The sequence below is a fragment of the Otolemur garnettii genome, unplaced genomic scaffold, assembly GCF_000181295.1.
Source record: "Otolemur garnettii isolate 467f Iridium unplaced genomic scaffold, OtoGar3 scaffold00029, whole genome shotgun sequence".
NCBI classification, from domain to species: Eukaryota; Metazoa; Chordata; class Mammalia; order Primates; family Galagidae; genus Otolemur; species Otolemur garnettii.
Window position 1 is genome coordinate 17656366 of NW_003852424.1, and position 24937 is coordinate 17681302.

General features: G+C 48.6%; 1 protein-coding gene across 2 annotated transcripts in view; it reads left to right on the forward strand.

Annotated features, from left to right (window-relative positions):
* Positions 1-24937, forward strand: part of KDM4B (lysine demethylase 4B) — a 155763-nt gene that overhangs the window by 23508 nt on the left and 107318 nt on the right. For both annotated transcript variants that reach the window (XM_003788769.3, XM_012804561.1), the window contains exons 2-3: positions 12125-12214; positions 19802-19967. In XM_003788769.3, coding sequence (XP_003788817.1) covers positions 19827-19967 — 141 coding nt within the window. In that variant the 5' untranslated portion in view covers positions 12125-12214; positions 19802-19826. The remainder of the gene's footprint in view (positions 1-12124; positions 12215-19801; positions 19968-24937) is intronic.

A 24937-nucleotide genomic window follows, 5' to 3' on the forward strand; every position in this document is an offset into this window, starting at 1 on the left:
ACTCTACCCAGGGGGACAGCTTGAGGCTCTGTCTCAAAAAAAAAAAAAAAAAAATACTTCTCAATATAAAAAAGATACATAGTATTTATTGTCAGCCTATCAATTACAGGTTTCCCTGCATCTTGATGAAGGCTTTCTTGGACATTGCTGTGTGTCAGACTTAGATCTTTGTAATTCAATGGCTGCATACTCCTTTATTTGTTTTATTTATTTATTTATTTTGAGACAGAGACTCAAGCTGTCCCCTTGGCTAAAGTACTGTGGCGTCATGGCAACCTCCAACTTGGGCTCCAGCAGTCTTCTTACCTCAGTTTTTTTTTTTCTTTTTAGGGACAGTCTCACTTTATCGCCCTCCGTAGAGTGCTGTGGTGTCACAGCTCACAGAAACCTCCAACTCCTGGGCTCAGGCGATTCTTTTGCCTCAGCCTCTCAAGTAGCTGGGACTACAGGCATCTACCAGAACTCCTGGCTATTTTTTTGTTGCAGTTTGGCCAGGGCTGGGTTCAAAACCACCACTCTCAGTATATAGGGCCGGCGCCCTACCCACTGAACCGCAGGCACTGCCTAGTTTTTTTATTTGTAGGAGAGATGGGGTCTGGCTTTTTGCTTAGGCTGATCTTAAACTTGTGAGCTCACGCAATCCACTTGCCTCAGCCTCACCAAGTGCTAGAATTACAGGCATGAGCCACCACGCTTGGCCTGCATACTCCTTTACTTTGGTTCACAGGTGTATAATTTACTTACTTACTCTCCTATGAATGAACACTTAGCTTATTTGTATTTTTTCTACTTTCAATAATGTTGTAGCGAGCATCCTTACGGGCCCCTCCTCAAGGTAAATGTCTGTGAGTGGGGCTGTTTAGAGCACATACATCTGTTACATCTTGAAGCATGTTGCTAAGTTGACCCCAGGATGGTGGTCTGAAATGATATTCCTATAGCAGTGTAGGGCAGCCATTGTGCTTGGGACAGTCCTGGCTTCTGTCCCTTCTTTTGCTCTGTCTCCTCATGGTTGCTGCTTTTTTGAATTGCCAATTCACAGCCTTTGCTGGCTTGTTGAGTTGGCCTATTCATTTGTTTTTTGACTTACAGTAGAGTTCTCAGACTCAACACTAGATATCTTGAGCACAGTGGACGTTGGTATCACATCAGTCTGAGTGTGGCATCCTGGGCACTGTAGGATGCTGAACAGTGTTCTGGGCCTCTACCCACTCCACGCCAGGAGCATATCCCCAGATGACACTGAGTGTCCCCTGGGGGACAGGATCACCCTGGGTTGAGAACTTCTGTTTTATAATAATCCTCTCATATTAGGGCTGTTAGCAGCCTTTTGTGTTACACATTTTTTTCTCAGTTCCTCCTTCATCTTCAGTTTTATTTTTAATGTATTATTACATAGAATGTTTTAAAGTTTGTTGCCAGATTTGTCCTTTAGGGCTTCTGATTTTGTGAACTGCTTAGAGAGGTGTCCCCTTTCTAAGATTGTAAACATTGGCCCATTTCTTTTTCCTTGTACTTTTGTGGGTTTTATGAAGACCTATAATCTAGATGTAGCAAGGTTGAGCTGGGGCTTTGTATCTCCCCCACACCCTCTTTGGTCTGTGGTGCCCCATGGGTAGTGCCCAAATCTGCTCTCATCTCCTGGCTTACTAGCTGCAGGTTGGTTTCACCTGTGCCTTGGTTTCCTCACTGGGCAATGGTCTGTAATGAAAGTACCTACTTCATAGGGTTGCTAAGGGCTAGTCAGGTATGCTGGGCACTTAGGGCCCTCATTATCTGTAGTATTGTTGTCTCTAATCTTAGGTAGCTCTGAGGGAAGCCCTAGAGCATTGTGTAGAGGGAACTGTTCTGGAAGGTCCATGAACTCAAGGCCTCAACTCTGTCTGCAGCCCCACCCAGGTCTTTAAACTTCAAAGACAACAGCAAAATTGCAAGGAAGATTTGCAGATAAATAGATTATTTTGTTAATGACTATGGTTTTTACATGTCGAAGACCCATAAAAATGTGTAAAGTGTGGACTAATTTTTTTGCTTATCTGCCAGGGGTTGCCTTCTGGCTGAGTGGGAGCTAACTTGGAGACTCTGAGGCTGCTGGCATCCCCTTCTGTCTGTGGCTCTAGGACAGGTGGCCTTGGCCCAGGGTATTCTGTGCCCCATTTTCTCTTCTTGTACCTGAGGTTCAGGCATCTGTGACCCTCCTGGGTTTTCTGGTTCTTTGTCCAAGTACTTCTTTTCTTTTTTTTTTTTTTCTTTGAGACAGTTTCATTTGCCGTCCTTGGTAGAGTGCCTATCCGTCATAGCTCACAGCAACCTCAAATTCCTAGGCTTAAGCGATTCTCTTGTCTCAGCCTCCCGAGTAGCTGGGACTATAGGTACCTGCCACAATGCCCAGCTATTTTTTTTGTTGTAGTTGTCATTGTTTAGCAGGCCTGGGCTGGTTTTTAACCCGCCAGCCCCCATGTATGTGGCTGGTGCCTTAACCACTGAGCTATGGGTGCCAAGCCCTTTTTATTTATTTGCAGTTTTTGGCCAGGGCTGAGTTTGAACTTGCCACCTCTAGTATATGGGGTGAGCACCCTACTCCTTTGAGCCACAGGCACCACCTGGCCTTTTTTTTTTTTTTAAATACAATTTTTTTGGACATCACTTTGACTAAAAAAGTTTCAAGGATAGTACAAAGAATTCCCAGCTACCTTTCACTCAGACTCCCCTAAGTGGCAACATTCTGTCGCATTTGTCTTTATTCCTTTTTTGTTATTCTTTTTCTATACTTTTTCCTAAACTGTTTTAGTTTGTTGCAGACATGGCACTCCTTTAGCTCTAAATATTTCAGTGTGTATTTGCCCACACTAGAATTCTCTTATCCAGTTACCAAAGTCAAGGACTTAACACTGATACAATGACTAATGTTCAGGTCCTGTTCTGATTTTGCAGTAGTGTCCTTGAGTGTCAAAAGAGAATCCAGGATCACGTATTGTATCCATTGTCTTATTATCTGTCATTTCTTTTACTCTGTGACAGTTCCTGAGTCTGTGTTTTATGACTTTGATGTTTTGAGAGGTCTGATATTAATCTGTTGAATGTACTCTCCCATCCCCATCGATTGTCTGATGGTTTCTTGGGACCATATTCAGGTTATACACTTTTGGGAGGAATATCACGGGGCCAATGTTGGGTCCTTCTTGGTGCATCCTATCCGAAGACCCAGCATGTTAGTCTGTCTCATTTCTGGTGACTCTTGGGCTCTTGTCCCATTTCTGGTGACTCTTGACTGTTGGTTAAAATAGTATTGGCCAGCTTTGTCCACCATCATCAGGTTAGTATTTTGCCATTTGTATTTATGAAGTATCTTGTAGGGAGGTTTTTTGAGCCCATGTAAACACACTGTTACTCCTCAAACCCTCCTCATTTTAGTAGCTGTCACTGATTCTTACCAAATGGTCCCATCTCATCATTTGTCCAATCCCATCATTCCTTCTACACCTGTTAGTTGACATCTATTCTAGAGAAAAGCTCTTCTCCCCTTTTTTGTTTATGTCTATCAGTGTGGACTTAAGGATTCTTCCTTTTTGGGTAGGTTATTCTCCAATGCTGTTACGATTAATTTGGGTGCTCAGATGGCCTCAAGCTTGTCTGCAGGGAGTTCCTAGTCAGCCTGAGTCCTTTGCCAGCTGTCACATTCCCATCTTTCTCTGAGCACATCCTACCTTTTTGGCATTGAGATGCTCCTTGCTTATCCTGTAGTCTCCCTCCCTGCAGTCAATCTCAGGAATCGACTGGTCTCCAAGAAGCCCTAGTTCTGTCTTGGAGAATGCCGTTTAGACACCAAGGGTTGGACACTATGTGCTCATGGCTTCCAGGATGTCCTTGTCTCCAGGCTATAATTGGACAGAGCTGGAAAATAGACATGTACACATCATATACACCTACATGCATACATTAGTGTGTGTGTATATGTACACTTGTATAGACACACAGACATCCTTATCCATTTCTGCATCCATCCGCCCTCATACCCATGAGTAGTTCACAGTGATACCACCAGTTCAGTTTGTACCCAGGGTCCTTATCATTACACTGAAAGCAAGAGCCTAACCATCACCTACTATATAAACAGCCTGCAGAGTAGGAACTAACATTTCTTTTATCTTCATCTTGAGGGCCTACAGTTCTAAAGCCGTATTTAAAGATTGCATGGGTTAGTTCTTTCTTTTTTTTCCTCCCTTCATTACTGTAGTTTTATTGTTCTCTTGAAATCAGGCTGGGTTTATTTGTTTTTGTATTTTGTATTAGGATTTTTAGCCCCATCCCAACTCTTACTGATTTTATTTATTTATATACTCACTGGTAAATAAGTTCATTTGGTATGTAAAATGTTAGCATGGTTCCAAAGTCAGGACTGTAGAAAACAAGACATCTTCACTGCTTGCAGGTGAGAAATCTCCTTAATGTCCGGTTCAGCCTTTCAGTGCATCTCAAAGGAGCAAATATACATGTATTTTTTTTCCTTTCCTTTCTTTCTCACATGAAGGTAATGTAGTAAGATCTCCTTTGTACCATGGTCTTTTCACTTAACAGCATGTCCTAGAAACCATTTCATCAGGCCTTAGAGACCATCCTGGTTCCTTTGCACAGATGCATTGCATTTCCTGCAGGTACACTGCAGTCCACTCACCCTCTTTTGTGTGGGTATTAGGTTGTTTCCAGTCTCTTACAGTGAATAACTTGATACATAAAGATTTTCATGGAAGATTCTGGAAAAGGATCTTCAGGATCTACAGTGGGATTGCTGGGTCAAGAGAGAACTGCAGATGTGTTTTGCTCCTGACCCTGCACTGTTCCTCCATCCATTCCAGCAGCACAGTCTTGGAAGGGCTGGTTCCCTAGCCACATCTTTAGGGTGGCTGCTCCAAGTCTGAGGCACCCACCAGTCTATACTGGAAAATAGGTCTTAGTGGAGTATGTTTTTGATTACAAGAGGGGAAGGGTGTCTGGACATGTGATAAAGGCCATTTTAAAAATCTTTTCTGTAAAATTTTTCTTCATGCTTCTCACCCATTTTTTTTTTCTCTTGGATTTTTGACCTTTTCTGCTTAACTTAAAACACCAGTGTATCTATTAGGAAGCCGAGCCCTTTGTGGTATGTACTGCAGATAATATTTTTTCTCAGTCTCTTAGTTGCTTTTTGCCTTTTTTTTTTCTTTGTTTGTTTTTGGGTTTTTTTGCAGCTTTTTTTGGCCAGGGCTGGGTTTGAACCCGCCACCTCTGGCATATGGGGCCAGCGCCCTACTCCTTTGAGTCATAGGTGCTGCCCTACTTTTTGACTTTGTTATGGTGTTTTTTGTTTTTGGTGGGTTTTTTTTTTTTTTTTTGAGACACAGCCTCAAGCTATCCCCCTGGGTAGAGTGCTGTGGCTTCACAGCTCACAGCAACCTCCAACTCCTGGGCTGAAGCGAGTCTCCTGACTCCACTTCCCAAGTAACTGGGACCACAGGCACCTACCACAACACCCGGCTATATTTTTGGTTGCAGCCGTCATTGTTGTTTGGCGGGCCAGGGCTGGATTCGAACCCGCCAGCTTAGGTTATGTGGCTGGCGCCTTAGCCACTGGAGCCACAGGCGCCGAGCCCTTTTCTTTTCTTTTCTTTATTTTCTTTCTTTCTCTCACTTTGTCACCCTTGGTACAGTGCCATGCCATGATAGTTCACAGCAACCTCAGACTCTTGGGCTCAAGCGATTCTCTTGCCTCAGCCTCCAGAGTACCTGGGACTACAGGTGCCTGCCATAATGCCCAGCTGTTTTTAGAGACAGATCTCGCTCTTGCTTAGGCTGGTCTCGAACTCCTGAGCTCAAGCAATCCACTGGCCTCGGCCTCCCAGAGTGCTAGGATTACAGGCATGAGCCACCTTGCTGGCCTTTTTTTCTTTTTCTTATTTTTTTGATGGAGCGTCACTCTTTCTTTGGGTAGAGTGCTGTGGTGTCATCATAGCTCACAGCAACCGCAAACTCCTGGGCTCAAGTGATCCACTTGCCTCAGCCTCCCAAGTAGCTGGGACTACAGGTGCCTGCCACAACGCCCTGCTAATTTTTCTATTTTCAGCAGAGATGGGATCTTGCTCTTGCTCAGACTGGTCTCGAACTCCTGAGCTCAAGGAATCCATCGACCTCTGCCTCCCACAGTGCTAGTTAGGATTACAGGTGTGAACTACTGTTCTTGCCCTTCTTTTTGTTTTTTTGTGTTTTTTTAAAAAAAATTGCATTTATTAATCTTTTTTGTCTCTGGATTTGCGTCCTAGTTAGACTTTTCCTCCATTGAGTCTGAAGAGGAGTTCAACTGTGCTTTCTGCTGGTGCTTATGTGGTTTTGTTTTTCACTTTTAGAGCTCTAGTCCATTTGTAGTTCATTCTTGCAAATGGTATAAGGTTGGAACCACCTAACTTAGAATTTTTTCCCCAAAAGGCTACCCAGTTGTCCCAGCACCATTGATAGGAAAGGTCCTCCTCACTCCAGACTGTTCCCACCTGTGTTCCCTGAGGTCAGGTGCTCTGCTGGATGAGGATGCTCTGTCCTTTTCTGCCTGGGTCCATTTGGCTTCTCTCCATGGACTGTTATTTATTTATGGTCTGTGGGTTTCTCTGTGTTCTTTGGTGCACAGTGCTTATTAGACATTAATACACTACAGTAACAACCTGTGTCCTGGAGGGCAGCCATGATGGGAGGCAGGGATGGAGGGACTTGTTTAAGAATTCCTTTTCGGGAGGAGGGGCAGGATCTTACTCTGTTACCCAGACTAGAGTACAGTGGGGTCATCACAGCTCACAACAGCCTCACTTCTGAGCTCAAGGGATCCTCTTGACTCAGCCTCCCAAGTAGCTGGGACTATAGGCCGCCTACACAAAGCTTGGCTAATTAATTTTAGGAGAGATGGTATCTCGCTCTTGCTCGGACTGATCTCACTTCCTGAGCTCAAGTGATCCTCCTGCCTCAGCTTCCCACGTGCTGGGGTTATAAGTATGAGCTATCACACCTTGCCTGCTGATTTGAAATTTTAAATGTAATCCATAAACAGGGAGAGGGGACAATTCTCTACAAAGGATTTACAATAATAACATGGAAGGAATGAGAGTAACATGCTCACCCCATGTGTATGAAGAGATCTGTTGTCCCAACTAGAAGTAGGACTGTCTCCTCTTGGACTCCCTGTGGGCATGGAGTAGGGGGTGTGTCTTACAGCCCAGGGTGCCTTCGAGTGGATGAAATACAGGATGTAGAACTTTTACTTCCTTTACAAATTATACCCTGGTTATGACAAACAGAACAGTCCCTACACCAGTGTTTTTCAACCATTTTTATCTCATACCACACTAGAACCTGTAGTTAAACTTGTGCAGCACACTTATGTTGATCAAAAGAAAAGTCAAAGAATAATTTACTTTTTCTGAAAATAGTTTAATTAATGATCTTTAAAATTTGTGTGCAGCACACCTAAGATCCTCTCACAGCACACTGAAAATCACTGCTTTAGACATTTTAGCCAAGCATCCCCCAGGGATAGCACCACCCGCTGCAAGCCCTGCTCCAGGAAGCCGCCAGGCCTGTGACCACACCTGAACCACCCTGCTCACTCTGGGAGCGCAGGCAGAGACAGGCATGCCAAGATGCAGTGAGGAGTGGGAAGGGGCTGGGGAGCCAGTGGTGCAGGCAGTGAGGACAGACCCACTGTGGACCCTGTGCTTTAGGCTGGTGAGGAGGGGATGAGGGCCAGTGGCAAGGCATAGGGGTCTGAGGCTGCCGAAACAACAGGGCTGCTTTGGGCGGCAGGAGGATTAGGAATTGGCTTGTCCTTGGCAAGTCTCTTGCTCCAGAGGAGTTCCAGTGAGTCTCTGTATTTCCCCGGAAGTAAAGGATTTAAAACAATCCTTAGGCTGAGTGCAGTGGCTCATGCGGTAATCCCATCACTCTCGGAGGCCAAGGCAAGAGGATTGTTTGAGCTCAAGAGTTTGAGAAGAAGCTGTGTGAGAATGAGACCCTGTCTCTACTAAAAATAGAAAAACTAGCCAAACTAGCCAGGTGTCATGGTTCTTATAGTCCCAGCTACTGAGGAGTCTGAGGCAGGAGGATTGCTTGAACCCAGGAGTTTGAGGTTGCTATGAACTAGGCTGATACTACAGCACTCTACCCCATGTGACAGAGTGAGACTCTGTCTCAAAAGAAAAACTTATTTTTATATCAGTAAAGACTTCTGTATATTTTTTGTTCTGTGGGTTATGATCCAGTACTGTCATCATTTACTTTGTTTCTCATATTGTCCTTGCTTTGGCCATTGAGCCCTTCTTCTTGTGCCCCTTTTGCATGTTCCCATCTTCTATCAAGCATTTCCTTCCCTGTACATGGGTGTCTTTATTTATTTCTCTTTCAGTTTTCAAAAGCTCCTGAGTTCATTCTGATCCAATGACAGAGTGTTCAAATTGTAGACCTGTCCAAGGTCTAAGTGGCCTCCTCCAATCTGTGAGGGGTATACAGAGTTCCCTGCAGAAGGGAGGACCTTCCTGGTAGACTGAGGCTTGGGTGGGAGGCAGGAAATGACATGTCCCTTTTCAGGGCCACTTTAGGCTTGTGGCCTTGGGAAGAGTAGGTAGGGCTGGGCACTAAACTATCCTGGATTAGGCCACTAAGTGCATATGGGTGAGGGCTCTTCTCCCTTTCTTGCCTAGAGAATTTCCAGTTAGGAGGTAGGCAGCGTGTGGGCCTAGCCTTGTGAAGGTGGTGCAGTGGCCAGGAGCATCTCTGTCTGGGGTGAGGGCCAAGTTCGCAGGGTTCCTGGTGTCTCTGTGTTGGGGTGTAGTTACTCTTCCCAAATTGCTGCTATTTGTCTCTTCCCTGGTCCCTGGCCGAGGGCCCAGTAGAGTCAGCCATGGCACCGATTGCTCCCACCAGCGTCTGTGCACTTGGGGTCTGCATGGGCTGTGTGGCAGCTATTGTGTAGTCAGCAGGCTGTTCCCTCTTGGGGTGATGGTGTCTGTACCCTGGGCTGTCACCACAGCCTCTGATCATACCACAATTGGCCTCCCCTTGCCAGATCTATTCCTACTGCCCCAGAGTTCCCCAAAATTCACAGTGAGGTCAGCAGGCTGGGCCCATGGCAGGACACAGTCATATCTGGCCTACTTGGGCCCTTTTAAAAATACATATATATATTTATGTATATTATAATAGACTTTGTTGTTTGGAACAATTTTAGATTTACAGAGAAATTAGACAGTACAAAGAGTTCCCATATCTGCTGCCCCACTCCCGGGGTTTCTTTATTATTAACATCTTACCTTACTGGCATACATTTGTCACAATTAATGAATCAGTATTGACACATTGTTAATAATCAAAGTCCACACTTTATTCAGGTGTCCTCTGTTTGTCCCTAGTGGCCTCTTTCTGCCCCATGCCCCTGCCCATGGCCCACGTGGCACTCAGCAGTCAGGCTGGTCTCCCCAGGCTCCCCTGGCGCTGACAGGTCCTCACATGTTCCTTGTTTCTGCTGCCCTGGCCAGGCCTGGAGAGGGTAGGTCAGCAGGCTGTAGGTACCCCTCACTGGGATTTGTCTGGTGTTTTTTTGCAGTGAGAATGGGCCCTGGTGCCAGGGAGGAGGCAATGGAGGTGAATCTGTCCTGGTCAAATCCTGCAGGGGTTGGGATGCACACCACCTCCTGATGTAGGTTGGCCAGCATGGCTGCTGTGGTTGACTTTGGCCTGCTGGCTGCATGAGGGTTGGTCAGGTTTCCCACTGTAAAGTCATTCTTTCCTGGCTGTCCACTGTGCGCTTTATGGTGTGGGGAGCTGCCTATGCCCCCTGACCCCTCACCTCCTGCTATGTGGCCTGGTGCCTGGCAGAGCCTGTGGGTGGGTCTGGCCTTGGGGAGGCCCTCCGCCCATGAAGAAGCAGTGAAAGAGGGCCAGCCTGACCTCTCATCTGCCATGTATGGGGGGGGGTGGACTACGGTCCAGGCTTGGGCTGTCCCCTGAGAACCGGGATGTGACCTCAGCCCCATAGCCTCTAGCCTACCAACTTGGACTTGGCACTTTCAGGCCTGAGAGAGTGAAGGCAGAGGGATCCTTGGTCTTGACAGCCTAGCAGCCTCTGGGTAGCAACAGATCAGTGATCTATTTAGCTCAGAACCTCAGGGGTCTGGTGGCTTCTTTGCTTTTTAGGTCACATGCAGCTAGGGTGACCCACCATGCAGTGGGGGAGACAGTTGCATAGAAAGATAGATAAAAACAACAAGGGAGGCTGGGTGCAGTGACTCATGCCTGCAATCCTAGCACTCTTGGTTGAATGTGTTGTGCCCAGTAATTTTAAAAAACAAATTAAACTAAGAAAATGTCAGAGTACATTGCATGTTGTGAGGATATTTGTGAAACTTGTATTATTTAAAACTCCTGCCGAACTGTAGAAAGTGTGCAGCGAAGCCAGGGCTGGGGGTGGGGGTGTAACTGAATGGTGAGCATCCTTGCCCAGGAGGTCAGGCCCACTGAGGGGATACCAGATTCACTTATTTTTTTTGATTTTTTTTTAGAGACAGTCTCACTCTGTTGCCCTCGATAGAGTGCCGTGGCATCACAGCTCATAGCAACCTCCAGCTCTTGGGCTTAGGCCAGTGGTTCTCAACTGAACTGCATTAAAGGGTTGCTGCATTAGGAAGGTTGAGAACCACTGGCTTAGTTACTCAGTTACTCTTACTTAGTAAGAACCACTTACTCCTGAGTAGCTGGGACTACAGGTGCCCGCCACAACACCTGGCTATGTTTTGTTGCAATTTGGTCAGGGCTGGGTTTGAACCCACCACCCTTGGTATATGGGGCCATTGCCCTACTCACTGAGCCACAGGTGCTGCCCCAGATTCACTTCTAAAGTGTGAGGCAACCTGAGCCAGCGGGGGGCAGCTCAAGTGTCGGCTCAGAGACCGCAGGCCCGACTGCACCTGGTTATCCGTGAGTCTCAGGTGTCAGCTTGTGAACGGTGTTGGTGCCACACCCCAAACTTGCTGTTTGGTCCTGCACCTGTTCAGTGCCTGGGCCTGTGAATTCACTGGCTAGGATGTTCCTGGTCCCATGGGTCATGGCCTCTGCCTCACTCTTCTTGTGCTGCCTGTACCAGGGCAGAGAAGGAACAAGACCACACCTTCCACATGTGCTTTTCTCCTTGAAGGGGCTGTGAGTAGAGACAAAACTTGAAAATCTCTCAGTAGCTGTCTGTGTCTTTTTTTTTTTTTTTTTAAGAGATAGAGTCTCACTATGTTGCCCTCAGTAGAATGCCGTGGCCTCACAGCTCACAGCAACCTCAAACTCTTGGGCTCAAGCGATTCTTTTGCCTCAGCCTCCTGAGTAGTTGGGACTACAGGTGCTCACCACAACACCCTGCCATTTTTTGTTGCAGTTGTCATTGTTGGTTAGCTGGCCCTGGCTGGGTTCAAACCCGCCACCTTTGGTGTATGTGGCTGGCACCGTAACTACTGTGCTATGGGCGCTGAGTCAATTGTCTGTGTCTTATGGTTTCAGAAACTTGTTTGGTTTAATTTGATCTTGTTCTTTGATTGTTCTGCCTCAGCTACTGGCTTTTAGGAGCTGAGCTTAATAATGGGCTAACGTTGCAAGACTTTAATGGGTAAAATGCTTATAGTGATGGGTTTTCATGTTCTTGAAAATTGATAAGGAGTTGGAAAAATCTGAGTAAGGGCAAGTGCCTATGGGCTACACAGTTGTTAGGAGTCTAATTAAGAATTAAAACTTAAGGCTCGGCGCCTATAGCTCAACCAGCTAAGGCGCCAGCCACGTACACCTAAGGTGGCGGGTTCGAATCCCCAGCCCGGACCCGCCAAACAACAATGACGGCTGCAACCAAAAAATGGCCGGGCGTTGTGGCGGGCGCCTGTGGTCCCAGCTACTTGGGAGGCGGAGGCAGGAGACTCGCTTGAGCCCAGGAGCTGGAGGTTGCTGTGAGCTGTAATGCCACGGCACTCTGCCCAGGGGGACAGCTTGAGGCTCTATCTCAAAAAAAAAAAAAAAAAAAGAATTAAAACTTAAGCATGCAATCAATTTAGTTAATCGTGCTTTTATTTGCACATTTTAGGAACCATCACCACTGCTGGAGATAGTGACAGAAATCCCAACCAGTTATCGGAGCAACCTCAGCTATTAAGACATAGCCAGGAACTTAAAAGTAAGTAAGATGCCTCGGCCCCCAGTGGGTGTGACTGCACAAGGACTGGGCACTAAAGTTTGCAGGCTCCTTGTAGGTGGCCTGTCAGACCTGTATGCTTGGAGAAGGCTGATTTGCCTGGTCTGAATTCCTGGGATGTCAGGGTTCTGTAGACTACCCTCCTTGGGGGAGGGATGTTTCTTTACTAGGTCCTCATGCTGGCATCTTGGCCTTTGGCATCTAAATGGCTGTCCTTCACTCTAGAAACCTCAAGAACCTCTCTGCTCCTTGTGCATTTTGGGTGACATTGGGCTCATCCTAGGAAGTGCTGCCCTATTTATGCTGTGGGCATTGGCCCAGGGCACACCTATTCTGGGCTTGTGGGGCTTATTTCCCCCACTGTAGGAAATGGGGATAAGTTATGATGGGGGGTGGTGTTTCTCTAGAAATGTGAGGTTCTTTTTAAATGCTTTTGGAAGAATTCCCTTGCCCAGCTGTTCTGGGTTTCAGTTCCTCCTGCTGTGCTTTTCTGATAAACCTTGGATAGCAGATGGTAAAAAGGTGGTAGCCTAAGGGGCCTACTCATGAACAGAGAGGGAACAGTGCCATCACTTTGGCTCATGCCTGCAGGGCCCAGCTGTGACAAGGTGGGAGGGTATTGAGTGTGGCACAAGTGCCCCTGGACCTCCTTGTGGTGACTCCTCAGTGGCTATCCCAGGTGGCCGTGTGCCACCAAGGAAGTGCTGCCTACATCTGTGTCATGCTGGTGCTCTCTTCCTGCGGAGGGATGAAGGTGCCTATCCAAGGCCCTGTAGCTAACTAAGCCTGGGCTAGAACTGGGGCCCATGTGCCAAATGCAGTGCCTTGGCACTCCTTATCCTGATCTGCCCTGGCTTGGGCAGTGGCGAGGGTAGTGGAGTCCAGTGTCCCTTCTGGGAGGGGTGCAGGGAATAAGTAGGCTTCAGGCATCTGGGGCAGGGGTCAGAAGGCCCATTGACTAGACCTTGCTACTGGCTGTTTTTATAAATGACATTTTATTGGCACATAGTCTTGTGCATTTGTGTATTGTCTGTGCCTGCTTTCTCCTCACAGTGGTGGGACTGAGTAGCTGTGACAGTGTATGACCTGAAAATCTGATCGCTTCCTCTTCATTCCATGCAGATGGAAGTGCATCTATTCTTTTTGTTAAGGAACTTGTTACAGATGGGGCTGGGTGGACCAGGCCCTCCACAACTTGGTTTGGAAACCAGCAGTTCTGCCTGTGCCTCCACCATCCCTGCTCATGCCCTTACATTCTGTGCTTCATTACGAGATAGGCACTTTCTTTTTTTTTGCCAGGGCTGGGTTTGAACCTGCCACCTCTGGCATATGGGACTGGCACCTTACTCTTTTGAGCCACAGGTGCCACCTGAGACAGGCACTTTCAACTTGGCTGTTCTCTTGGTGCCACAGTCTATGTAGCATACACTGAGCAAGTAGCTTGCTCTGTGCAGAGGCTTTGGAATAATCCCTTGTGGGTATGCCAAGGTTGTCGTTAGTTATCTCCCTTGATCAACCTGTTTTGTTTTGTTTTATTTTATTTTGTTTGATTTAATTAATTTCTTGAGACAGGGTCTTGTTCTGTCACCTAGGCTGGAGTGCAGTGATGTGATCATAGCTCACTGCAGTCTTGAGCTCCTGGGTCCTGCCTCAGGTCCCGAGTAGCTAGGACTATAGGCATGTGCTACCATACCAGGCTAATTTTTTTTTTTTTATAGATATGGGATCTCGCTATGTTGCCCAGGCTGGTCTTGAACTCCTGGCCTCAAGTGAGCCTCCTGCCTCAGTCTCCCAAAGTGAGCCATCACACCCAGCCTTGCTTAAGATAAGAACTTGATGAACATTCTTCATTTAACTCCATCTGCTTTTTACACAGCCCCCACATAGGCATAGGCACATGTGATTTTTCACACATTTCTCTGCAGCAATTTGGGGGTACTTGGGTGGAAGGACAGGTTGAGCCTGGGCAACCCTGATATGTGGATGGAGTGGAGAGACTTGGAGGCACAACTTAGACCATGGTGGATTTTGTTCTGGGCAGTGTATTCACTCAGCATAGGAGAGGCTCCTGGGGCTAGGCAGTGTTAGGTGTTATCTTCTGAGGGGATGGCCCTGGTCACAGTCTCCTAGGGTGTCAGGTACTTGCTGACTGGGTTAGTGACTGGTCTGGGCCTGACCCCTTCTTAACCCTACCCTTCCTCTGACTACCTCTTGTGTGGACGGAGGCAGGAGCGGCAGGTGCTCTACCTGGGGACCATCATGCCCCAAGCTTGTGTTTCCCACGTTGTGGCTCCATCTGAGGCCTTTGGACTGGCTTGTGCCAGTGCCTCAGCCTGAGTGTCTGGGGTAATAACAAGATGTAAACCTCACAATCTGCAAATCCCACTGGTTGGAGTCCAGCCTGAAGGAACACTGGCACCAACATCAAGAGGCAGGCTGCAGACATGTGGGAGAGCCAGCACCTGGAGCTTGCTTCTGTCTCTCTCTCTCAGGCTGCAGGCTGTTCCTGCAGACTCTCTCAAGAGTGAGCTATGTCCAGGAATGAGCAGCTCTTGGTGCTTCATGACCTAGAGCGCCATCCTCATCTGTTTATGTCAGAAGAAGTTCACTCTTGTTTGTGATTTTTCTGGAAACTGCTTTTGAATCAGCATGGGAAGATCACTCTTTGTACCTGAGATGCAGCAGCCAGCAGCAGCCTCCAGTTTGAGAGAGGTTGGAAGGATGTGGTGATTGTTGCATATTTCTTTGCATAATACCTTTTTTTTTTTTGAGACAGAGTCTCACTATATCACCCTTGGTAGAGTGCTGTCGCATCACAGCTCACAGCAACCTCCAGCTCTTGGGCTTAGGAGATTCTCTTGCCTTAGCTTCCTGAGTAGCTGAGACTACAGGTGCCTGCTACAATGCCCAGCTATTTTTTTTTTTTTTTTGCATTTTTTTGGCCAGGGCCAGGCTTGAACCTGCCACCCCCGGTATATGGGGCCAGTGCCCTACTCCTTGAGCCACAGGCACCGCCCCATATTACCTTTTTTTACATGCCAAGTTGTACTGGACTGAATAATGGTGCCAAAGATGTCTGGATCTTGGTCCCTGCAACTGGCAGATGTGTTACTGCAGATGGGAAACCCTTTCCCCACTGAGTTTAGGACCTTGGGATGGGAGGTCATTCTGGATTACCTGGAGGGCCAGTGTCAGCACAGGATCTTCACACAAAGGAGGCAGGAGGGTCAAAGATAGAGAGTGGAAGATGCTGTGCTGCTGGTTCTGAAGTGGGGGAGGAAGGGCTCCTGAGCTGAGGGGTTCAGGCAGCCTCTGGACAAGGGGAATGTCTAGAAGGAACCCAGCTCCAGTGAGATCTGTGTTGGATTCTGGTCTCTAGAACTATAAGAAAATAATACATTTATGATGTTTTCAGCCTCTTAAGTTTGTGGTCATTTGTTATAGCAGCCCTAGCAAATGAATACACAGATGTCTGGGAGGCTCTTCTTTATGCAGCTCTCAAATTGATGTTAGGTCAGTCATCAGCCAGGCACTTGAAGCTACCCCTTCCAACCTCAGTTCTTTGGTGCCTATGAGAGCCCCCATCTAGCCAAGCTCACTTTTCTTTTGGCCTCTTGAATTTGCATTTTTTTTTCTTTTTTGAGACAGAGCCTGAAGCTGTCCCCCTGCGTAGATTGCCATGGCATCACAGCTCACAGCAACCTCCAACTCCTGGGCTCAAGCGAGTCTCCTGCCTCTCCCCCCCAAGTAGCTGGGACCACAGGTGCCCGCCACAATGCCTGGCTATTTTTTGGTTGCAGCCATCATTGTTGTTTGGCAGGCCTGGGCTGGATTTGAACCCACCACCTTAGGTGTATGTGGCTGGCGCCTTAGCCACTTGAGCCACAGGCGCCGAGCCTGCATTTTTTTTTTTTAAGAGACAGGGTCTTGCTCTGTGGCCCAGGCTAGAGTGCAGTGACTTCATCACAACTCACTGTAGCCTCCAACTCCTGGGCTGATCCTCCTGCCTTAACCTCCCAAAGTGCTGGGATTATAGATACAGCCACCATGCCCAGTCTTGAACATTGCATTCTTTTTTTTGTTGTTGTTTGTTTTTGAGACAGAGTCTCACTATGTCACCCTCGGTAGAGTGCCGTGGCATCACAGCTCACAGCAACCTCCAACTCTTGGGCTTAAGTGATTTTCTTGCCTCAGCCTCCCAAATAGCTGGGACTACAGGTGTCCACCACAATGCCTGGCTATTTTTTGGTTGTAGGTTGTAGTTGTCATTATTGTTGGGCAGGCCTGGGCTGGATTCAAACCTGCAAGCTCTGGTGTATATGGCTGGTGTCTTAGCTGCTGAGCCATAGGTGCTGAGCCTGAACATGCATTCTAAATTGGTTGTCCAACTTTGGCCTCCTGTGTTCCTGCCTCTCATCCCTGTGGCTGTCTCAGTCCAGCCAGGTTAAGTCGGACAACCTCTGTGAGGCCATTCTGTCCTGGAACTTCCTGCCATAGGGCCATGATGTCCTCTAAGGCTGCTCTTGTCCCATACTCCATGTCTCCTGGAACCCTGTGCTCTCACCTGCCCATATCTTGGTGTTTGGAAGGTCAGCGTGTGCAAGTTTTTGTGTGGACAGCTGTTTTCATTTCTCTTGGGCGTATACCAGGAGTGGAATTGTGGGGTCACAATTAACTTGTATCTTCACATTTTGAGGAATTGCCAGACTATATCCCAAAGCAGCTGCTCCATGTAACACTGCCACCAACATATCTCCCCATATCCTTGCCTGTGCCTGCTGTCGTCTGTCTTGACACTGGCATCCTAGCTGGGGGGAGGGGTATCTCATTGTGTTTCTGATATGCCTTTGCTGATACCAAGTGACGTTGAGCATCTGTTCACCTGCTCATTGGCCACTTATGTGTGTACTTAAGCTCATGTCCTATGTTTTAACTGGACTGTTTGTCTTTTATGGTGAGCTGAAGAGTCACTTTTGTGGCCTGGCACTGTCTTGACCCTATCTGTCTGGGCGGGTGACTAGAGTTCCCTCTGGGGGTGCTGATGTGGTCCTGCTTCTCAGGTTCCTGGTAATCTGGAAACTCAATCCCAGGGCTGGGTTTCTATAAAATGACTTCTTAAATTTTTAGGTATATGCATATGTCAAGGGCGTGGAATGTGGAAATTATGAACCATTTTAATTTTCTTTGTTATAATTTACCTACTAAAAAGTGTTATTTCTGGGTGGCGCCTGTGGCTCAGTGACTACAGCACCGGCCCCACGTACCAAGTGTGGCCGGTTCAAACCCAGCCACGGCCAAACTGCAACAAAAAATAGTTGGGCATTGTGATGGGCACCTGTGGTCCCAGCTTCTTGGGAGACTGAGTCCAGAGAATCACCTGAGCCCAAGAGCTGGAGGTTGCTGTGAGCTGTGATGCCACACGCTCTACCAAGGGTGACAAAGTGAGACTCTGTCTCTTAAAAAAAAAAAAATGTTATTTCCGAAGGCATAAATCAGGTAGCAAGAAAAAAAATTATGCCCACTTGGCCAGTGAACTGCGTTAAGGGATAGTGGTTGGTGTGTCAGAGGTTTCCTCCAGGACTTGTGTGCAGAAAGTTGCCCCTGCTGTCCCAGCACGGCCTTCTCCATCTTCTAGATCAGTGGTTCTCAACCTGTGGGTCGTGACCCACAGGAACTATATTAAAGGGCCGTGGCATTAGGAAGGTTGAGAACCACTGTTCTAGATGGAAAGTTGTCTCAGCCAAATCGTTTTTGATGATGGAGAGCTACTATGGTACTTGGTCCCCTGATACTGTAGCGTGTGCTGCCAGCCACCAGGGCAGCTGTGTATCTTCCGGGTGACCTCCCCCCAGCCACCCTGCCAGTTGTAGGGAGCTCTTTGTTTATGGATGATGAGTCTGAGGTATCCCTGGGCCTTCCAGCCCTGCCCCTGACAAGCTGGTATGTCGAAATACACATACTATGCAGGACCGTCCACCACAGAAGAGGGTGGCCTTGACAGTCTAATGGTCAGAGCCTGGCATGAAGAGTTCCTGGGAATGTGTGTGGCTCTTGCTGTAGGACACTAGGGGACAGGAGGAGGCCATGTGTGAGCCAGCTAGGATGAGGCTGATGGGCGTGGGTGGGCCTAGTGTCCATCACCCAGGTGCCACAGGGAAAGAGGTTACAGCAGAGCCTGGCTGAGAACTGACCCGGACTGACTGCCCGCTGTGTGACCTGGGCTTCCCTCTAGGGGATTCTGTGTCCTCATTGGTAAGTCATCACTCAAAGGGACCTGGTTAGTGCTGGGATAGTGTGGTGGCCCCCAGCTAGATGGCTTCCCAGGCAGGTGTCTCTGACAAGCCCTTTGCGTGGTGTTACGTTTTCAAGATGCTCTCTATGCTCCTGCCCCTGTGGCCCTGGTGGTGCATCCCCTAGCTTTGCCTTTCCCTGACAAAGTTGCTTGGAGGAAAGTGTGAGCCTAGCTGGAGTTTCTGGAGCTGACCCTGCATTGTACTTTTGGGTGTGTGCTGCCCCCTAGTGTCTGCCACAGAGAGTGCTATGGGGAGTAAGGGTCAGGTTCTGGCTGTGTCCTGGGGGCTCTGAGAGCTCACTACCTGGACCGGATCCTCCCTTGCTCTATCAGGTGGCACAGCACTTTGGGGATTGTAGAGTTGGGAGGTGGATTTTGTTAATTTTTTTCTAAGGTTCTGTGTTTGTGTGTACTTGGGTTTTTCTTATCTTTTCCAACCTGGAGGGACTCTGTAGTATTTTGCCTTGCATTTAGAGAATTTGATATGCCAAGGGGGAGCTTTTTCCAGAGTCTATGACTTAGCCCTCATTCTGGTCGGGGTGGCTACCAACACCTACCCCAAAACCCAGGATGTGAGATGCCACGGCAGCCTGCAGCCTCCCCAGCAAGGATGGACTGTCCCAGCTGTGAGTCACATGGCCACCTTCCGCGTGTTGCCATCTGTGTCTGTTTGTGACCAGCTGTGACTGAGCATCTCTCATGGTGAGCCACAGTGGCCATCTTGCTGGTTAGAGAGGTTCCTGTCCTGGGCCTGATTCCTTTGCCAATGGCCAGGCCTGTCCCTAAGTGACCACAGGCTCCTCACAGTGGCCCTGCCTGAGCAGTGGGCATGAGGGACACTCTTTATGGCCTTGCTCACTTCTGAGAACCCAGCAGTCGCTGCTGTCTCCGGTGCACGTCTAGTTCAGAAGTAGATATATTGATATATTGGTTTGAATCTGATGCCAGTGACTGTAGATGAATCCCTGATGATAAGAGCTTTTATTTCCAAGGGCCCCTAGTTTAAAATTAGTGCACTACCTTCCAGTATTGCCTTGGCTTTGAAAACTAGGACGCCTCTGCTTTTAATTAGTTGAAGTCATTGCAGTCTTTTGTATTCTGTGCAGAATGATGAGGCTTCTGCTCTCGGATTTTTCTCTTGCTCCAGCTTGGCTTCTAGGGCCCGGCTGCCTTTGTCCTCAGTGGCCATGGTATTTTTAGTGCCTTCCCAAGGAGGAGGCCTCCAAGGGCAGTGTGGCAGTGTGGGTTGCTCACCTTCTCTTGTCTTCCTTCTGCAGGTGTGGCGCCCACGCAGCTGCCGCCATGGGGTCTGAAGACCATGGAGCCCAGAACCCCAGTTGTAAGATCATGACATTTCGCCCAACCATGGAAGAATTTAAGGACTTCAACAAATATGTGGCCTACATAGAGTCACAGGGAGCCCATCGGGCAGGCCTGGCCAAGGTGGGTGACATCTTGCACCAATGCAGCTCTCACGTAGCCTATGGCACACCTGTTGGGTCACCTGGGTCGCAGCATTGGCGTTCCCAAAAGGCGGCACACATGTTGATTTGTTGGTAGGACCACTCTGAACACCAGCCACCTTATTAGGTACAGGCCCTAGCCCTAGGGGAGTGGTACGCTGGGGCAGGGACACAGAACTATGCCATGGTGATGTCCTGCCCAGGGTATCTCATCCAAGGGATGTCAGGGGTCCAAGAAGCCTTCCCTGGGGGAGATGGTGCTGGGGAAGCCTTTTTTTTGGTCTTTATACTTCTAGTCAAACATTTTTTTTTTTTAAATTGATAAAGTATAGGTCTGGCAGAGTCAAACGGGAGGTAGAATATAGGAATCCTTTCCCCATCCTGCTCCCTTTATGAGCCTCTGCCTGGAGGCAGCATGGTTACTGGTTTCTTTTGTCCCTTTTTTTTCTTGGAGACAGAGTCTCACTTTGTCACCCTTAGTAGAGTGCCGTGGCATCATAGTTCACAGCAAGATCCAGCTCTTGGGCACAAGTGATTCTCTTGCCTCAGCCTCCCGAGTAGCTGGTACTACAGGTGCCCATCACAATGCATGGCTATTTTTTTAGGGATGGGGTCTTGCTCTTAGGCTGGTCTCAAACCTGTGAGCTCAGGGCAATCCACCTACCTTGGCCTCCCAGAGTGCGAGGATTACAGGCGCGAGCCACCATGCCTGGCTCGTTTGTCTGTTAAGAATATAATGTGTGTGTGTTTGTGCATGTGTGAGCACAGACATACAGACATGCCCCATGTTGCTGCTGAATGTCAATGGCAGCATGCAGCTCTTCTGCGTATTTGGCAATGACTGCAGGTGGGCCTGTGTTCTGTGTGCTTCCTGGTGCTGGGTGAGCCTGCCTGGGCGGTGTTCACCAAACTATTTGGAAGATGAAAAATCTGTGTATTTGGGGTTGTCAAGTCACTTGCTCTCTGATTTTCACTTCAGCAGAGAGACCTCGTTTTCTTTCCTTTAGACCAGGGTTGGCAGGCAATGTGTACAGTGAGCCAAGCAGTGAGAGCTCTTAGCTCAACAGGCCACATGGCACTACCCTAGAGAGTGAATCTTGTATCTTGTTCATTTGTCCCAAAATAGTTGTCTCGTGTTTTTTCCCCCAACCATTTAAAAATGAAAAAGAGTATTCTTAGCTTGAAGGCTGTGTAGAAGCAGGCAGTGAGTTGTGATCTACTGACCTCTGAGGTCTTGTCCAGCCCCTAGGATCTCCACCCCCACCTCTCCACTGCCTGGTCTTGGTGGATTTTGTCACTAACACTCACCCTCTCCTTCAGTAGTCCCTTGTGCCTTTAATGTCAAGTTCACACTGTTATTTCTGTATTTCTCAGTCTTAGGAAATCAGGAAGCAGCTGACTCTAGCACTGGTCCTGCCCCCCAAGCCTGATATTGTCCAAGGCACACCAGGACAGTGTGGAAACAGTTGCCACCATTCTAGCTTCAGTTCTCCCTTGAAATGGCTTTGGTGCCACCACCTCAATGTAAAGCACTCCCTTGAGCCTGCCTAGCTGCAGTTGCTGTCTCAGGTGCCTTTTCTTGAGTGCCCATGGTGGAGGTGGGGTCCCTTCAGTTTGAGTCCTCCAAGCCATCATCTCACTTCTGGCCTGTCTCTACTTCTCCAGGGATCCAGAGGCCCTTGCTGTCACTGGGTCTGGGTCGAGCCATTTGTCATGTCAGGAGGGTTGTGGCTAGTAATACCTCAGATTGTCCTGTTCTCTCCTTTTGAGGCTCCTTTGAGTGTCCAATCTGTCACTTTGTTTGCATCCTCCAACTTCCACCCAGACTCCTCTTCCCCAGGTACGTCCAGCACTTCTTGTCCCGCTGTTGCAGCCTTGGATGCTCCCATCGCTCTGTCCTCCACTGTCACCTCCACCTTGCTCTTTCTACTCTGTCTTCCTTGAGCCCTGATGTTCTGCTTCAGGCTTATTCATTTCAAGGGACCAGTTTTCCCCTAATTTAGTTGAGTGGAGGGGAAACTGTATAGCCCGAGTGTTTTTGTGAGGCAAGTGTTTTCAGAGCATGTCTTTCCTCTGTCTTTTGTTTTGTGTGCTCTTTTCACTCTTCTCGGTGGTGTACATGCTGCTTTCTCTCCAACTGATGTGGAAAATTCTTTCTGAAACTCATTGAGGGGGCTGGCAGAGGGTATCCTGTGTGCTCATGGGGATGAATGTGCGCCGATGTCTGGTGGGCACTCAAGGGAGAGCTGGCAGGCGGGGGAGGCATTGCTCACACACGTGTCAGCAGGAGCACTCAGCAGCTGTGGAGTCACATTGACATTGCATGTGGTGCACACAGGCTCTGCGATGACAGACGGGCCTGGGAAGCATCTGCTCTTGCTCTGCCCACTCCTCTGCTTTCTAGGTGGGGGCTCTTGGCTCTCAGGGAGGCCAGCCACTGTAGAGAATGTGGCACTTTGCTAGCTCTGAGCGAGCAGTGGGTACATGGGGGTTCCCTTTACCTGGATCTTCCTGGCTCTGAGCTGCTGGCACGCATGTGTATGCATATTTATGGTGGGTTAAGGGGTTTCCTGTAATGAAACCTCAGGACATGAAAGCCTGATGACAGCTTTCCTGTCGTCAAAGCTATATCTGGTGGTACCTACCTGCCCCCTGAAATCTGCATGGCCCAGTGGAGCTGGGGTAGGGGCAGGGGCTTAGCTGCTTGTAGGCAGGTGTGGGCAGGAGAGGTCCTGGCCACCCCCAGATTTGCTACTCACCTGGAGTCCACCTCCTTTACTATGACTGGGGACATTTGTGGTTGTCATGACTGAGGAGGCAGCTCCTGGTGTTAGGTGGGTGGAGGCAGGGATGCTGGAATGGACATGTGGCCTGTCTGTCTGTCCTCCCAGCTTTGGCTGAAGCTTACTCAGGACCCATGTGAGGCTCCTCAGGGGCCGTGCCAGGCTAGCAGGGCCCTGAGTGTGGTTGGGATGCTCTGGGGTTCTTCAGGTGACATTCTTTAAACATTCTTTGCTTGGAGACCTCCTTCCAGATCCTCATCATGGCAGAAATTGGGGAGTGTTCAGCCACAATCCATTCCACCCATCCCAGGGGATTTCCCCTAAAGCTTTGGGTTTTAGACCAGCTGGAAGTGGCCTCATTCATGCAGCCCATCAGCACCTGCTTCAGGTGCCAAGTAAAGTGTGGCTCACGAGTGTGCAGACCAGGCATCGTGGGCGTGTGTGAAGCCTCCTGCCTCCATTCCCAGATGTCTTTACTGCAGCAGTGCTTGTAATGGAAGGTAGAAATGTACAAAGTAGCCCAAGGCACTCTTTTTAGAGCAGGAAAATTGGGAATGAAGTGTTTTTGTTCATTTAGCAGACTGGGATTATGGACAGATATTTTTCCAGTAGAACTGAGGTAGTGAGTTCATTGCTTCTCTCAGTAGACACCTCTGGTCATGGGTTCAGAGTGGGTGGTGTGTCAGGCTTTACCTGCATGATGAGAGGTCGCCCAGGCTCATGGAACCTATAATCGCAGAACTCATTACTCTGTAAGGACATCTGGTGTCCAATAGACCCTTTTGTTTTTACTTTCCCAGTCTTAAATTTTTAGTGTCTCACCTGACTCTTTAGCTATCTCTCTTGAAATGTCAGAAAACTGTAGACTAGCAGCTGCCCCTAGCATGCTGTTTCGTGTGGCCTCCACCAGAGACAGGTGTCCTGGATGCTGTTGCATTATGACCACCATTGACATTGGAGGTAGAGAAGTCCCAGAAAGAGTGGGTTCTTGGTCGGACAATCACATCCTCTGGGACGTTGCTCTTCCCTATTTAACTCTAAATCAAGGTCTCTCCTAGGTCTTATTGTACACACTGAGGTTGGCTTATCTTCTGGAATGGGGCCATCCTGGGTGGCACAGGTGCTGAGCGGCATCCCTTCCTCCACCCACTTGACACCAGGAGCTGCCTCCCCAGTCATGACAACCAAAAATGTCCCCCAGTCATCGTCCAGTATCCCCCAGGGGACAGGTCCAACCTCGGTTGAGAACCACTTCCTGCTATTGTTTTGGTGAATAAATCCAGCAGCACTGACCAACAGTACAGGCAGCACCTTTCTGTTGGTAACAGGCAACTGGAGAATAAGTGTTTTTGTTGCCAAGCAAAACATAATTTTCTATTGATGTGATAGTGGGATCCTTGGGGATGGTGAATGGGTTTTAGGTGTTCTGGAAGCTGTCAGCAGGGCTGGACATCAGCATGGTGTGTGGTACTCCTTGTTTCTCTCTCACTGGCCTGGAGGCAAGGGTCAGGCTTCCTGGAAGGAGTCAGGAGACATGGGGCCTGCAGGCACCCTCTCAGACCTGAGTGTGATGCTCCAGAGCTATTGGCAGGGGCTGCACAGAGGCGGGCCTGGCTCCAGCAGGCCCCAGCACCCTTGTGGGATCTGGTCTCCTTTGCCCAGAGGCTCACCCCAACTAGAGGAGAGCGAGCCAGGTGGGTGAAGAAGCTGGGACCCTGTATGAAGGAGTGTACTTCCCTGGTGGCCTTTGGACCCATATCTCCTGGATGGGCTAAGGTGAGGCCCTCACATCCATTGGCTTAGTATCTGGGGGTGGCACCCATCATCCTCCTGCCTGTGTTCTCTGTGTGTTTTTGTGTCCTGGGGTTGGCCTGGGGCCACTTGGGTACTGTTTAAACATGCCCATGGGGCTACAGTCTTGCCCATGAATCCGGTGAGTGCCCTTGGCTGTGTTGGTGATCTGCTCCATGCCTCAGTTTCCTTAGCTATTGGATGGGAGCAGTGACCACCCAGGGAGTAGATGTGCTGGGCCCTGCTGAGCTCTATTATCGTGCCCCGTGACTCTAGGGGTCTGGTCAGTGCCCTACTCATTCTGTTTGGAATTGTCACCCTCTCACCCAGCTCTCTTTTCTCGTTTACTTTTTTTTTTTTTTTTGGAGTCTCACTC